This window comes from Nannobrachium achirus (genome assembly GCF_963921795.1).
Source record: "Nannobrachium achirus genome assembly, chromosome: 14".
NCBI lineage: Eukaryota > Metazoa > Chordata > Actinopteri > Myctophiformes > Myctophidae > Nannobrachium > Nannobrachium achirus.
The window spans coordinates 40,156,891-40,172,798 of NC_137821.1; the positions used below are offsets into that span (position 1 = coordinate 40,156,891).

A 15,908-nucleotide genomic window follows, 5' to 3' on the forward strand; every position below is an offset into this window, starting at 1 on the left:
CTTTCTCCGTCGCACGTTGTGCTCCGTCCAGCGGCGCGTCGGCGATTTTATAACCTTTTCTGTCAAGTTGTAACTAAAACCTGTATATAGCAGCACTCAATCACTGCGATTTGAGAGTTGAGACGTGACGTGAGTTTACAGAATCACTGTACACGATCTGACAACCCTTCCTTCAGCTGTTTGTGTCTGAATAGCCCAAGTAGCTAGCCTACGTAGCTTGCCTACGTTACTATGGTAACCCGACAGTGCAGATCTAAAAGCTCAGAACGCATCGCGGATGCGACGTGTTGTGAGCTTGTAGATCTGCTCCTTTGAAAGCCAGACACGCTGTGCTGTACGGAGAAGTATAACTCGGGCAGTCAGGCTGTGTCGCCCCTCCTTTTGGGAAGATGATTGCAATATTTTGGCTTATCGCCGAACCTTAATTAATAGATACGGGGGTGCGGTAATTACCGCAGTACCGGCGGTAAATGGGAAGACGGTAATCGCGGTAACAAAATGTCCATACCGCCCCAGGCCTCCACGACAGTTACAGTATGGTACACAATAGGCTACTACAGTACAGTGAGGTACAGTACACTATAGGCTACTACAGTACAGTAAGGTACAGTTACAGTAACACTACAGTATATTAAGGAAGCGGCTGCAAACTCTAGAGGTGAGCGGCCCAAAGTTTCATACATTTAGACATTAACTGGTAGGGACATGGGTATACATGCTCATAATTTCAAGGTATATAAAATATAGAGGCAGTGCCATTGTAGGCCTTTTACACTCTAGACAATGATCATTGTTTGTTATAAGATGTTTGTTTTTTCTTCCAAAACACTTCACATTTTTGAGTGGAAAAAGCTGAGCAGCTCATTGAGAATTCCAAGTTGAGATATTGAGAAACAAACCACTTCTACAGACCGTTACTCTCACTATCCCTTTCTGTAGAGGAAATTATTCTGGTCGGTGAATCAGTTCAGACAGGACAGTCATTTCCGGTGCAAGGGAGGATACAGTGAAAATGTATGTGTTCTCTGATATACTCACTCACACAACCACAAAGTATAAGTAGGAAAAAGGTTCATCGTCCCTGCTGAGCACAACCGACCCGACCATCACGATTACGGATCTGGCGCGGACCTCCGGACTTGCTCACCAATCATCTAGGAGTGTTCAAAGGTGCTTTCGTACAGTGTGCTAAATTAATTAACACTTCTAAGTCTAGAGTCTAGACCACCAAATGTGGTTTAAAGGTGTGTAGTCTAGACTCCAGGAGCAGTGTCAATTCCATAGACAAATGAAACATAGAAAAAGTACCAACATTGTGGCACCGCCTCTTTAATATTAAAATGTAATAGTGACATTTTAGGCTAACCTTCTGAATTGTCACTGGCATTGAAACGTCCCACAGGCAATGCTGTGGAAAGAAGTGACAAATTAAAGGGATATTCCACTTTCGACAGGGAAACAGCTTATGGGCTTTTCTCCACATACACACCCATTGTAACTTCAAACTCCATTTTAACCATGATAGATTCATTAAAAACACCCATTATTTTTTTCTGGTTACTCATATTACCCTTCTAATACGTGAGCAGGCCGTGTTTTTTCGATAACTTTCTTCATTTATTTTTAATAATTATTCTGGAAAATGGAAAAAATGAAATACAAAAAATAATTATTACAAATAAATGAAAAAAGTTATCGAAAAAAATACGGCCTGCTCACGTATTAGGAGGGTAGTATGAGTCACCAGAAAAGAAATAATGGGTGTTTTTAATGAATCGATCATGGTTAAAATTAAGTTTGAAGAGGCCCTGGGCCTGGTAACATTTACATCAAATATCTAAATATTGAATCAAGCAGGTGTTCATAAAAGCCTGATTAGACGATAAAATTACCAAAAGTTTTTTTTTAAAGTGAAATATCCCTTTAATTTGCTGGCATCAAGCCGCCACCCCCGCCCCCTCTGCCTGTTAACAGGATATCTTGAGTGATTAGAACATATTTGAACAAAAACGTAATGGAACAGGTGGTCCTGGGCCAAGGAAGAACTCTAACATTACATTTCATGGGCAGCCATAACTGATAGAGCCCACCTGGGAAACAAAGGGTTTCAGGTTCGATTCCCAGCCGCGGCAATGTGCAGAGGTGTTGTTGAGTAACACACATAATTGCTTCCTGCCAAGTACTCAAGTCTGACCGCTTGGGTAGCAACAAGCATATCAAATTAAGATAAGATAGATAGTCAGATAACACCAATATTTAAAAAAAAGGTTCCTCATGTCCGCAAGAATAACTGAATACATCATGTCATGATATTATAGTGGACAAAAGGGACATCGTTAAAAAGAATGCCCTCTCACTGGCGGAGATGACAGCTTCTGAAAAGTCTAGGTGGGAGCAGCGATGAGAAGAGATCCTGCAGAATCACAGCAAGTAGGACACAGATCCACATTTTGCCCCCAACAAACAACAGAAGTAGTTTGTTGGGAAAAAAACAACAACTGGAGAGTAAAGAGAAGCTGTGGAGTCTGTTTTCGATTTATTTTCTTCCCTTATGAAAAAGGATGAAAGAACTAAACTAAACATCTTGTGAACAGAACCTGGGACAATATGTGTCGACTGTCTGTTTAGTCTCTGATGCATACACCGTGTCACTAATCAGCCTCTAAAACACAGGTTGCAAAAGTCACATTCATACACAAAAACATGGACAGCTGTGATTTTTTTTTCTCCCCCTCTAGACACATGACATGTACGTACCCCCGTACAAGCGCATCGCGTAAAAGGCACCGGCCTGCCCGAGATAATGATCTTTCTCTCAGTTTCATACAACTCTCCTCACCGTATGGACCACAATGACATTCAGGAATTTGAAGGGAATTAAAACCAAAACAAACAATAAAAAGAAAAAAGCAAAGTCTTGTCTTTAAGAGTCCTGCATTTTGGCGGTGCAGGAACTTTGAGAGGAAGGATCATGACCCCCCCCCCCCTCCAAGCGCTTTGATTTGGCCCATGTATGTGCGTGTATGTGATCATCTGTATCAATGTAAACTTGTATTTTGTTTGTATGTAGAAGTGACAACGTGTGTGTGTGTGTGTGCGTGCGCGCGCGCGCGCGTGTACAGGATTGTCCTCTGTGTCCAAAGCGCCTCAGGAGGTGTTGGTGATGGGTTTGTATTTCTTGAGTCGGGTCCACTGTCCTGTGGAGTAGTTCATCTCGAACACTGTGTCGACCAGCATCGTGGTGCTTCCGGTGCCATCCGCCTTGGGCAGGACCTCCGTGTGCTCGCTTAGCTTGATCTGGATGATGTCCCCTTGCTCCGGGCAGGGGTTCTCTGCAAGATGAGGTTTAGGTTCATTATTACACAAATGGCAGAGACACACTGAAATGCATGGGCATTACAAATAGTAAAAAATCCAAGTGGGGATTGAGCGGTGCCTTAGGCTGCTCAACAGTAGGGCTGTCACGATTATGACATTTTACATGACGATTAATTTTCTCTCAAATAATTGCGATTAACGATTTAATTGTGTTTTTGTCATTGACAATTATACATTTAGCTTGTAGGCTTTGAAGTTGCACATGGCAGATGTGACGCATAGCCTAAATATACAAAGAAATTACTGACATATTTGACAACTTTATACGTAAAAAATAACATTTATAGTGGAAATAGCCGATCTACAAGCTCACAACGCGTCGCGAGATCTGCTATTTCCACTACTTTTTGAAAGTGTTTGAAGCTATAGGAACATTTCTCAACATGGAAACTATTATGACGATTATGCAAAATAATTGGGATTACCTAAAACAAATTGCGATTAGACGATTATGTAATAATTGTGACAGCCCTACTCAACAGCGCCACTTGAAGGTAGGTCACCCAGCAAGCGGAATTGCAGCTGTTGACGCCGTACTCACACAATACATACACGCTCGGTCAAGTGTTGGAGCGGCTGGTACCGCTCCAAAGAAATACGAATCTTACAAATAACCTGAATTGAGAAGCCCCCACCAGGAAGGACATGGTGCCTCCAGGCCTACTCCTAAAGGAGTTTGCACAATTAGAAAATATATTGGGATTAATCCTACATAGACCGACAGAACTACTGTACCTCTGGATCCAGCCATAAAGCCCAGAATGAGGGCCTTCTCTGGTCTGGTGACCTTGTTGGCCGTCTTGAACATCTCCTGGGCAGCGTACATCTGGTCTCTCTGGGGAGCAGACACAGCATATGGTTGAGAATTTAACACAGCACATCTAAGAACTCTAGAAAGTCTGTCTTGGCATTGGCAAGCAAGTACTGTATGTAATCAATGCAAAATAAACACAGTCCAACAGTAACACATAGTGGGGAGAAATATTGATTACATACTCAATATTAGCATTATTAGCTATAATACTGTTATACTTGCAATGCTATACTATTTATATTATTTCCCCCTGGCCCATCATAACACTTTTACTACTAAACTATTGAAAGAATAAAGCCTGATAAACAGCTCTTCAAGCTCAGACTAGCGCATCATAGTGCGATGCATTGTGACCTTGTACATCTGCTATTTTCAGTGTGAGAGAAACAATGCACAACCAAGCATAAATCAGGCATACAGTAAGTGTGCCGCTGGTGATGTGATCAAGTTCTGCGGATGGTCAGGTCACAGAGTGTGGTAGAGTTTAGTGGCCTATACAACGTGGTGCTGTGAAGCTTAATGGGTTAAGACTATGAAGATAAGGGAAAGTAAACCTCACTGTCCCACCGGTGCTGAGAGTGTAACAATCGACACATCCTAAGGTTGTTCCTTACCGTGAGCGAGAGGTTCTTTTTGGGCTGCGGCTGAGGCGGCGTGGGGGTCGGGGTGGCGGCCTGCGGCGTGCTCGGGGGCGGCTGTGCGGGGGTCTCCGGCTGGCTGGCCGTGGCGGCGGCCGGGGGCCCGTTGCTGGCGGGCGTGGACGCCGGCGTGCTGGGGGAGGCGGGGGTGGCGGGGCTGGCCGTGCTGCCGGCGTTGTACATGGGCGTCCTCTGCTTGTACTGACCGGGCAGGGTGGTGGTGGTGGTCGCACCGGCGGCGGCCGTGGAGGAAGCGGCGGTGGCTCCCGCGCCGCCCCCTCCCCCTGCGCCCGCCGTGGCCGACTCCTCCGGCTGCCGCGTCGACTGAAGGGCGTCCCGGCCTGATCCGCCTGCGTTAGCTGGGGGGAGGAGAGGGAGTCTTATCAGTGCATGTGAGATTATTCTGTTTAACCACATGGGAACTAGCTGAGCATGTCATAACAGCCGGATATGTTCATGGCTTTTCTGGCTTTAACACGCTGTAAGGGCGAGAAGCGACCGTTAAGTCGTGCTGAAATACGTCTGTGAAACTGCGTGTTATACACAACAATTCACAAAAGAAGACGAAGAGTGGCAACGCGCGCACGCACACACACACAGGGGTCTGTTGAACTGCGTGTAATCGTACTACGACAGGAGCCCCCAGCTGACAGAGGTGCGTTCCGTGAATCAGCGTGTTAAGCAGTGACAGCTGACTGAGCAGTGTTCGCACAGACCCATGTGAGAGGCAATCAGCGACGCACTGTATTAGAGTGACTGACAGACGTTTTCATACTAACTGCACCCTGACAGTCGCAATAATGTGAAGACGGACAAGTAACAGGGAGAGAGAGACATTAGGCCTGTGCAAAAAAATCGATTTACTATATTATCGTGATGTTAATGCCGGCGATTCAATTAATCGATTTTCAAAGTTCAGAATCGATTTTCCCGATTTTATTTATTTATAAAGAAAAAAAAAAGGCGAAGGTGAAATAACCACTTTCAGTCAGAGTAAGTACAGGTCCTAAAGGAACAGTTTTAGGTCATGAGGAAGTCATGTTATGTCTAAAGCTAGCACAGTGCTGTAGGCCTGCAGCACAGCGATTTTCTTTTTCTTTTTTTTTTTTATGACTGTTGTGTTCTGTGTTTTCTGGCATCTTGACCAGGAACATGTTGTTGTAATGTTGCACTTTGGCTGAAATAAATGTCAGAAAGATTGACTGACTTTATTTGGCTGCATTGATTTGAAGTATATGATTCAACTTTTAATGTTTTATATTGTTTAGAATTGTTTTAAAATGTTTCAATATAAAAAAGCTGTACTTTTTGGGGAAAAATCGCAATAATCGTGATTCGAATCGCAAATCGCAGAAAAATGCAATAATCGTGATATAATCGAATCGTCACCCTATGAATCGAAATCGAATCGGGAGGTAAGTGAATCGTCACAGGCCTAAGAGACAAAAATGTACTGTCAGGCTTAGAGTCAGGTATTAGAGCCTATATGCGCCTGGACCGACGCCAATAACAGACAAACATTCTGTGAAAATAGCCGATCTAGAAGCTCATAATGCTCGTGACGCGTTGTGAGCTTGTAGATCGGCTATTTCTGTAGGCTTTGGTGTAGAAGGAAAAAGGTGCCGGTCAACAAAGCACATTGATGTTCACAGCCTATAAAAAGGTTATGACATGCAGGGAAAACAAGACAGACCTGGCTGTGCCTCTGAGCTGGGAATGTAGGAGGAGGACGGCACCATGCTGGGAGTAGCCGGCAGGTAGCTGGTTGACGGGAGGGCGCTCTCGTTGCTCAACGCCCCCAGTTTCTGAAACACAAAGACACATTGAGTGAACTTAACAGATGACCCGGTTGAGACCCAAGTTGACCGGGGTGGGATGAAATATCGAGGCCAAGACCTTTTGTGATACAAGAATATGACAAACAAGGCAAAAACAAAGACAAAGAGAGAGAGTGGAGAATACCTGTGTAGAGACCAGGCCAGCAGCATAGTCTGGCGTGGCGTTCTCAACCACTGCTGTTTCCTCTTTGGTTGCTTTCTCTCCAGCCTCCGTTTCTGAAGTGGAGGACACATATTTAAGAAGATAAAAAAAAACATCAAATTATAGCACGTAGGGATGAGACGATAAGCGATATTATCGTTTATCGTGATAAAAAAACACTCACGATAATCCGCGTGCATGTTCGCGATTACAAAGTACCCGATCTTAGTCCATGCTACCATTGCTGAGCTAGGATCAGTGATGTTTACAAAGGAAGTAAACGGAGGAGGAAGTGGTCACAGAGAAATTGGTTGTTCCGGCCAAAAATAATTAAGATCCGATTCCAGTTTCCAGCCCAGAACGGAAGCACTATCTTTAGGGTACTTGGGAGCCGTGATCCGAATTTGTTTTTTCAAATTAAATGAAATTATCTGGTTTCTCGGGCCGGGGCAGCCTGGACCGATGGCTTTTTCTCTGGATTCTCGGGTTGGGGGCAGTAAACGAGTTAATTAAAAGACATAACACATACAAGACGTAAAAATCTTACCCAAAGTCTTTCTTCTCCTCTTAGCCTCTCTACCAGCTCCAACCATGTCCAACTCCGAGATGTCCAGCAACTGGAAAGCAAAGTCACAAGTCACAACAATCACAAACGCATTCGGTTCATGCATTCACTTCCGAACATGGTTCGTTCAATGAATATATAATTTGGTGAATAACACAAAATATAATAAAACGTTACCTTGACCCCCCTCTCCTTCCGCAGAGGCGTGCGGGCCGGGGGAATGGCTGTGCGGTTGCTGGGAGGGCTAAACATACTGGGGGTGGTGGGACTGCGGAACGGAGCCTTGGGAATGCCTTTCAGAGGTGCTACAATGTGAACGTAAAGAGTTTTTACATTGACAAAAATTCAGATGCAAATGGAAGAGAAGAATGAACACTATCGTCAGAGGAACCCAACAAGAGAATCAATCAGTTGACAAATATCCCTGTATGCCTCCCTCCCTCTGAACATGTCTCAATTCAAACTCTACCATCATCACTATAAAACTGTGTGTGAGTGCGTGTGTTGAACTCACTAGTGGTGTCAATCTTTTTGACCAACCCTCTCCCTTTCGCGTGGAAAGGCAATGTCTTTTTCAGCTGTTGGGCTGTTTCCGTGGCTAAAAAGAGAAAACGGATATGGTGACGATTTAAAAGAACAGAAACAAATGAATAGAGAAAGAGAGAGAGCAGAAGAAATCACCAGTGATGGGCAAGCTACTTGGAAAATGTAGTAAGCTAAGCTACAAGCTACTCTTGATGAAATATAGCTTAAGCTACAACGAAGCTACCCACAGAAAATGTAGCAAAGCAAGCTACAAGCTACACGGCAAAAGTAGCTAACTACAACAAAGCTATTTTTTTTTTTTTTTTTTTTTTTATCAACTGCATGATCAAGTATAACTTTCCACCAAACAAATAGGCAGGCAAAAAATGCTCTGTTCGATTGATTATTATAAAACTGGAAACAAGCCCTTATGTCTGGCTTTTTGTGTCATCCTTTAATTTACTTTTCAAATTAAATGTGTACCTTTTCAGGCTGTGACCCCCCCAAAAATCCTTTTTTGAACTGGGGACCCCACCCTGACAATCAATTGGAATTAGGAGTTGAGGCATTATATTTGGTTTCACTCTATATTGTGAAAATAGCAGATCTACAAGCTCACAACGCCTCGTAACACAAGGCGTTTGGAGCTTGTAGATCTGCCATTTTCACAATTTGTGCCTCTTTTATTATAGTCAATTTGGCCAATGTTTTTATAGATGATAACTTTTTGATGCAGTTTTGGTCTTTTATTTATATATTTTTAGGTATTATAATGTCTATTAAAAGGTCCTTAAATTGCCACTTCACTGTCATTAGTTAGCTGTGGACAGAAGAGGGCACTGACTTGTGTGCTGTCGAAACAGCTGATATGCTGCAGCCAGCGGTGGACAGTAACTGAGTAAATGTACTTGAGTACTTTTACTTTTATTTGTACTTCAAGTAGCTTATTTTTAAAAGCATGTACCGGTATGCACTCTTGAATACATACGTTTATTTAAAAGCAAAGCTCTTACTTGTAACATTGTGACTGAGTTTACTGTGGATTGGAGTGTGACCAGGAGTACTCTGTACTCTTACTCAAGTACTTGGGTCGAGTACTGTCCATCTCTGGGCTGAAGCCTGATTTATGCTCCGCCCCCGGAGATCTACAAGCTCACAATGTTGGCATTTGCAACGCGATGTGAGCTTGTATGTCAGTTGTTCTCAGACGTTCCCTGAACACGGTGCAGGCAGAGGTGGGACGTTCGCGAACGAATCGAATCTTTTGAACGGTTCTTTGAGGTGAACGATGGGATCCGGTTCGCGCAGTAGAGAGTGCGAAGTAGAGAGCGCATAGTGAGACAGATCCTTGGCTCGGTCTCACTTCAAAGAGCCATAAATCCCTTTAGTTGCAGGGTGAAGTGTCTCGCTTTACGCTGTCGCTTCTCAACACAGAGGAGGTTCGTTGAAATGAAGTGAAAGCAGCGCTGTGCAGAACAACATGTTTGGGGATCTGTTGGGAATTATTTTCCTCACAAACTTTATTTAGCAGTCAAATTTCGCCGGGATGGTAACGTGTAGCGTTTGTTGCACGCTACGTCACTACTGGAGTCTAAAAATAGCTACGCTACGCTACAGTTACGCTGGTTCAAAAGGAGCTGCGCTACCGTGACGCTACTGACAAATGTAGTTAAGCTATGTAGCGTCGCTACTTGTAGCTCGCTACTGCCCATCACTGGAAATCACAATGTTTTGTTCTCCACTCCTGGTCGCTTATCTCCCGATTAGGGAGTCTTACTGGTGTATTTATGTATTTACAGTACAGTACAGTACTTGACAGAGGGAGATGGCTTACATTTCTGTAGCAGCTCTGCCCTGAGGGTGGCACTCTTGGGCTTCCTTTTGAGCTGGAAATGTTTGACAGGGGGCGTGAGCGGTCCCACCAGGGTTGTAAGGGCGTACTTGTTCAAGTACTGGCACTCCAGTGGCAGGTTGGCGGAAGCTTCACACTCATTCACTGGGGGTTAGAGGAAGAGGAGGAAACTTTTGAGTTGAAAATATTATCTATTCTAAAGCAGCCACTCCTTCTGAAGTTCTTTCATATTGCAATTAGAGCACGAGCAAAGCCAGACATTTGGGTACGATGCCGGATCTGGATTAGTCCTTGACCAACCATTAACCGATGTTTAATTTAGACCGATATTTTGTCAAAGGTAAAACTAAAGGGGCAAAATCAATTTGAAAAACTAGCAACATTTTACTTGTAAATTATAAGCAGATAAACACAAACAACTTTGATATTTTAAATTAAGTACCGGTATACTGTACTATAGATATTAAAACTTAAATATACAAATTTAACTTTAAATGACACAATAAACAAGCAAACAAGTACATACAAATATATATAAACTGAGGCCCCCAAAACAAAATAGACAATCTATAAGTTCATTAAGTGTCTACTGCTATTTCTGAAACATTTTTAAAAAGGAACCAAATTCAGGAGCATAATTGCCAATTTCCAAAAAGTTAAATAATGGCTCATATATGATACTGTATATCGGCCAAACCGATATATCGGTCTGGCTCCAATTTCTATAATCAATGTGAAAGATGTGTTTCTGGAAACTGTATAATGTCAACTTTGCATGTCAAGTGTTTTGTTTTGCCCGTTTCCTGCACAGAGCAGAAGTGTGCAACCGACATCTGAACATTCAGCATTAGAACTTTCCAACTGTTAAATTGTCATTTGGCTATCTTGTACTTTCAGTTTGCTGTCCTTGTATTTTACTTGGATTACTCGGCATTACTTGGCAAAACAAACTTAAAAGAGCAATAAATCAAAAGAATAAAACATTTTATTGCAAGTACAACCAGAACACTCCCTGAGGTATTATTCCCGAGGTATAGGACTGAAACAGATGAACAGGCTACTAGCACAACAGGTGTTAACTTAATTGAACTCGCAGACGACCACAGAAGTCTGCTATCATCTGATTAAATTGAGCTATAGCCAAGACAAGAGTACTTCAAGCATAATGTCTCTCACTCTACTCCATTACCCACAACAGACTCATTCATTCATGATGCATGCTATGCTACTAATCCAAGCATAGACCAATGCAAATTATTTTCAGTAATCCACACGCACCATATTATTCAATTATATATAGAGGAAGTTACTCTGTAAATGAATGACACTCAGTAAGCATCAATATCACCCTATTGTAAGATACAAGGGCACATAAAACAATTCAACTGAAGCCCACGAAGGGCCACCCATTCAAAACAGCCCACTAACCAGATGAACCCCAGAGTCCCTATTCTTCTAAAGGTAAACACTTGGCACAACCCCCAAGTATAAATACCAAGCATCCGTCCACCATGCTATTTGGACATCCAATTTCCTTCCTTCAGTCAACAACAGAGGATTCAATGCAGTTTTCAATATTGTAAGCTGGATACAGCCTCTCAATCAGTAGACTAACATTGAAAAGTATAACTTTATTATGACCGTCCTGATATTTCTGTGGTTTGTATACAGTAATGTATATACAATAGGTGCATGCTACATTTTAGGAAGCCCTGCTCAAATGCATGCTTTGCAGTTTGCACAATCCTCAAGTAAATACCTTCTACTATGTCATTTGAACATCCAATTCCCTTCACACTTAATACACCTTCTGAAAATCAAAATAGCTGTATTCCAAAGCTGTGTTGCAAAGCAGAGTGCATAATGTTTGGACACAGAGAGCGAATATTTGATGATCAGACTTCATCACTGCACAACGCATTGTTGCTCGCGCTACGTCAGAATAGTCTGGTTGAAACAAGTCTTAATTACTTTTCACATGCCGTGAGGATGGGGTGTATAATATAATCTGAGTGTTTGCAGGTCTACTCCCATTCTGATGAGAACATAGGATAACATAATCCCTACCTTTCTCTCGGAGTTCCCCTAGGATGTCCTGCACGTTGGGGTTCTGCTCCTCCAGGTCTAGATTAAGGGAGCCCGTCTCTGGGAAGGACTTGAGGATGTCAGCCACCATTAGCACCCAGGGCTCAGAATCCACCGTAGCCATTTGGATGATTTCTGACAGGGCCTCCTTCATCTGAAAACCGCGGAGCAGTGAGATTATAAACCCAGCACGTGTGTGGTAAAAATGTAAAAAAGGTGACAATTCTATTGCTAAACTGTGCAGTGAAATAACCTGTTAAAAAAATTGGATCAACACTATTTATTTACCATTAACCACTTGAAACCAAGTGTCCCCATTCGGGACATGTCATAATAGGCTACAAACTCACAATACATTGCAACATGTTTTGAGGCCATTTTCAGCAACAAGATTAAGGGAGAAAATGAGGGGGTCCAAGGATAGACCCCTTGGGGACCCCAGTCAAGTGACTGAATATAGTATGACATAGCTCGGAGTCTCGAACAATAAAAAGGTTAGGATCAAGCTTGTAGATGGGCTATATCCGCTAGTTTTACATTACTTTGAAAGTATATCAATAATTAAACGTCAGTAATTTCTTTGTATATTTACGTTATTTGTCATATCTGCCCTGAGCACTTTATGATAAGCCTCAAAGGCGAATAGAAAGAAAATGTTCAATGCCAAAAAAATGTGGCATGTGCAAAGGTTTGAAGCACCCAGTCACACAATCTCCAGAAGTCACAACATCCTCATGGACATGATCCTGTTTGTTGCTCTTGAGGCTAGGCAGGCACAGCCCATTTATGAATTATTATATATGATATTAAACTGACTTAAGGTATAACTGACCTTACAAAAGACCACTAATGACTTACAATAACACGTTCACTGTTTTCTTTTGTTTTGTGCATAATTTCTTTTTAAAATAACATAAAATAATAATAATAAATAGTAAATCTCAACTTCTTTCCACTTATACATTTAGTAAAACATCTAGCCTCGGATCAAGACTATCATAGATGTATTTTATCAAATCTGGCTTTTACTTTCAAGTCAGACTCGATAAAATACAGCTATGATAGTCTTGATCCAAGGTTATAAAAACCAAAGTTCCGCAAACTTTTGCATGCAACTGCAAACAGTAAAACCATTCAATATCAATTCACCAAGTGAGAGAGTTTAATAATGGAACGGTTCCACCTGTATAAACTCCCTGAGGTTGGATGGGGATTCTATTGTGTGTGCACTGTGCAGCCACTTACGCAAGGGCTGCCATGCAACAGATGCAGACTTATTGACACACACACACACACACACACACACACAGACACACTTATTAGATCTCCTGCAGTGCAGTGCAGACAGACAGACAGACAGACAGACAGACAGACAGACAGACAGACAGACAGACAGACAGACAGACATCAATCAACCCAGCAGCCAGTGCAACCTACTGTACTTCTTTTCTTGCTAACGTTAGCCACTACTACTATAGTGTATTATCGGCTGTCAACAGTATCAGTGAAGCTAATGAGCTAGCTTTGGTTGTGAGTGTGATGCAAGTTGTGATCACCACAACAACGCAGTCTTGATTAGAGACAGTGGAGCGACAGACAGACAGACAGACAGACAGACAGACAGACAGACAGTTGCTTTGGTCTTTTAGGATTATGACACGGTTATTGTTATTGCTGTTTGTGCAGCCCAACGGCTAATGTTCCAACAGCCTGTTAGCATGATGATACCAGTGGTGTAAAGTAACTAAGTACATTTACTCAGCTACAATTTTGAGGTATTTGTACTTTACTTGAGCATCTCCAGATTTCAGTACTTTTGCTTCTACTCCATACATCTCAGATCCAAATATTGTACTTTTACCAGTATTTGAAAACTTTAGTTACTACTTTGTGCATTTTGAGTATTATTACAAAACATGCATTAACCACTTCAGCCATATGTACATTTTGGCCATCTGAAAATAGCACAAAATGTATATCAATAATAGCACAATAGCACTGTGGGCTTGTAGATCTGCCATTTTCAGAAAAATTGCAATGGGACAATTTGCATAATGAGTAAGTTACTTTTGGTACATTTTGATACCAACACTTTTGTAGCCTACTTACTCAAGTCATCTTTGAATTTAGGGGCTTTCATCTGTTAACAGAGTATTGTATTTCTATATTGCAGTAATTCAGTGTTTCTCAAAGTGGATTCCAGGGACTCTGTGGGTTCCTTTAGGGGAGGTCTAAATGGACCCATACAGTCTGTTAACTCTGACAGTGTACACATGGAACCAAGGGTTCATTTGGTTCCATTTGTACACTGTCAGAGGTAAGGGGAAGACCTTGAAATTTGAAGTGGATTCCAGGGATTATGTGGGTTCCTTTAGACACGTTTAGGGGGTTCTACATTGACCCATACAAGTCTGTAACTCTGACAGTGTACAAATGGAACCAAATGAACCCTAACCTAACTGGTTCATTTGGTTCCATTTGTACACTGTCACAGTTAAGGGGAGGACCTTGACATTTCAAAGTTTGAGAAACACTGCAGTAACTGATACTTTTACTTAGGTAACGAACGTGAGTAATACTTTTCCCACCACCACCACCACCACCACAGCAGACTAGAGCCAGCCCCATACCTCGTCAACGGTCCTGCGGGGCAGATGCAGCATCCCCAGCAGCAGCTTGAGCTTCACCGGGGGCGACAGGCTGGAGAAACACAGGCGTATGTTGTCGATGACCGACACGGTGAGCAGCGAGGCGATGCTGGAGGGCGCCCACAGCTCGTCCGTGGAGCCCAGCTTGTTGTGGAGCCACAGGCCGGTGTCGCTGTCCTTCATCGACGCCATCTTGGAAAAAGAAGTGTTTTTCGGTCGGGCATTTTAACGGGCTACCTAAAAGAGAGAGAGAACGCAACGACGTCCCCCCCGACGCGAGGACCCCTCCCCTCCCCTCTCTCATGTGTGTTTGTGTGTTGTTATCAATTTATCTGTTTATAAAATGTGATATAGCTCAGTTTACACAATGCTTTCACCCCCTCCAATTGTATTATGATCCCCATTTTCAACTGTTTTTATTATGTTTTGACACTTGCTTTGGAAAATGTAAACGTATGTTTTCTCATGCCAATAAAGCTCATTTGAATTGAATTGTTATAGAATATACATAAATACATACATGCATGATGGGTCAAAGTGGTAGTAGGCCTTTTGCCAAATTAGCAGATTCAGATTCATTGTTATTGTAATACTGAAGGAGACTTGCTTAACTTGTAGTTATTATTATTATCATCATCATCCTTCTCATCATCACTATATTTTTATATTATTATTTATACTTTGTAGCAGTGTTTCTAAAAATGTAAAGGTCTCTCCTTAACTCTGGCAGTGTACTAACAGGTTCATTTGGTTCCATTTGTACACTGTCAGAGTTATGGGTCAATTTAGACCCCCCTAAAGGAACCCTGGAATCCAGAGTCCCTGGAAACCACTTTTTGAGAACCACTGCTTTGTAGTAGGCCTAGGGCTAGGCCTACAACAGTCGCTCGCCAAAAGCATAATCCTAACAGGATTAGGCAATTTTAGGCACTGGTGCCAACATTCTCACAGGGGAGGGTGATCATCACTGGCACTCTAGCATAAGTGTGAGAGACAGGATTTTTCATTTAAAAAAAAAAAAAAAAGTCTAGATAATTAAAAAAATATATATCAAAATGATATCCTGCACATAATAATTCTACATGTGGGGGAGTCTGGGAGATAGGTGGGTTATTGCAGGATGTAATGATTATTAGGCTACATCCTGAACATATTTCAAAAGCAGAAGGAAAAAATGTACATGGACAATAAAAATCTTTTGGATTTTTAAAATGTATTTCGATAGTGGTGTCAAAATTAAACATAATGTTGATATGGCACACTGACTACCAAGATAATAAAAACATTGGCACAGATTGCCGACCCCTGATCTACAAGCTATAACTTATAAGTTAGTTATAGGTGTAAAAGGGTGGTGAAAGTATTTCCAATATTCTTCACATTAAAAAAGGAATCACAAGAAAGGGAAAAATGCTTGTCAAAT

General features: G+C 42.2%; 1 protein-coding gene across 1 annotated transcript; it reads right to left on the reverse strand.

Moving 5' to 3' along the window:
• Window positions 1-2,512: 2,512 nt before the first annotated feature.
• On the reverse strand, window positions 2,513-14,699 carry nelfa (negative elongation factor complex member A). The gene is made up of 11 exons (XM_080742143.1): window positions 14,468-14,699; window positions 11,820-11,991; window positions 9,735-9,896; window positions 7,890-7,973; window positions 7,553-7,680; window positions 7,358-7,427; window positions 6,793-6,884; window positions 6,524-6,635; window positions 4,807-5,189; window positions 4,114-4,213; window positions 2,513-3,332 (listed from the first exon to the last, which is right to left on the reverse strand). Exons 1-11 carry the CDS (start codon window positions 14,675-14,677, stop codon window positions 3,148-3,150), a joined length of 1,698 nt encoding a protein of 565 aa, XP_080598269.1. The 5' UTR covers window positions 14,678-14,699; the 3' UTR covers window positions 2,513-3,147.
• Window positions 14,700-15,908: the final 1,209 nt, after the last annotated feature.

Coding starts and splice junctions, on each gene's coding strand:
- nelfa (XM_080742143.1), bottom strand. CDS start 14,677: ATGGCGTCGATGAAGGACAGCGACACCGGCCTGTGGCTCCACAACAAG. Junction 7,681..7,889: donor CAAAAAGATTGACACCACTA/GTGAGTTCAACA, acceptor TTCACATTGTAG/CACCTCTGAAAGGCATTCCC. Junction 6,885..7,357: donor GAGGAGAAGAAAGACTTTGG/GTAAGATTTTTA, acceptor CCTCCACTTCAG/AAACGGAGGCTGGAGAGAAA.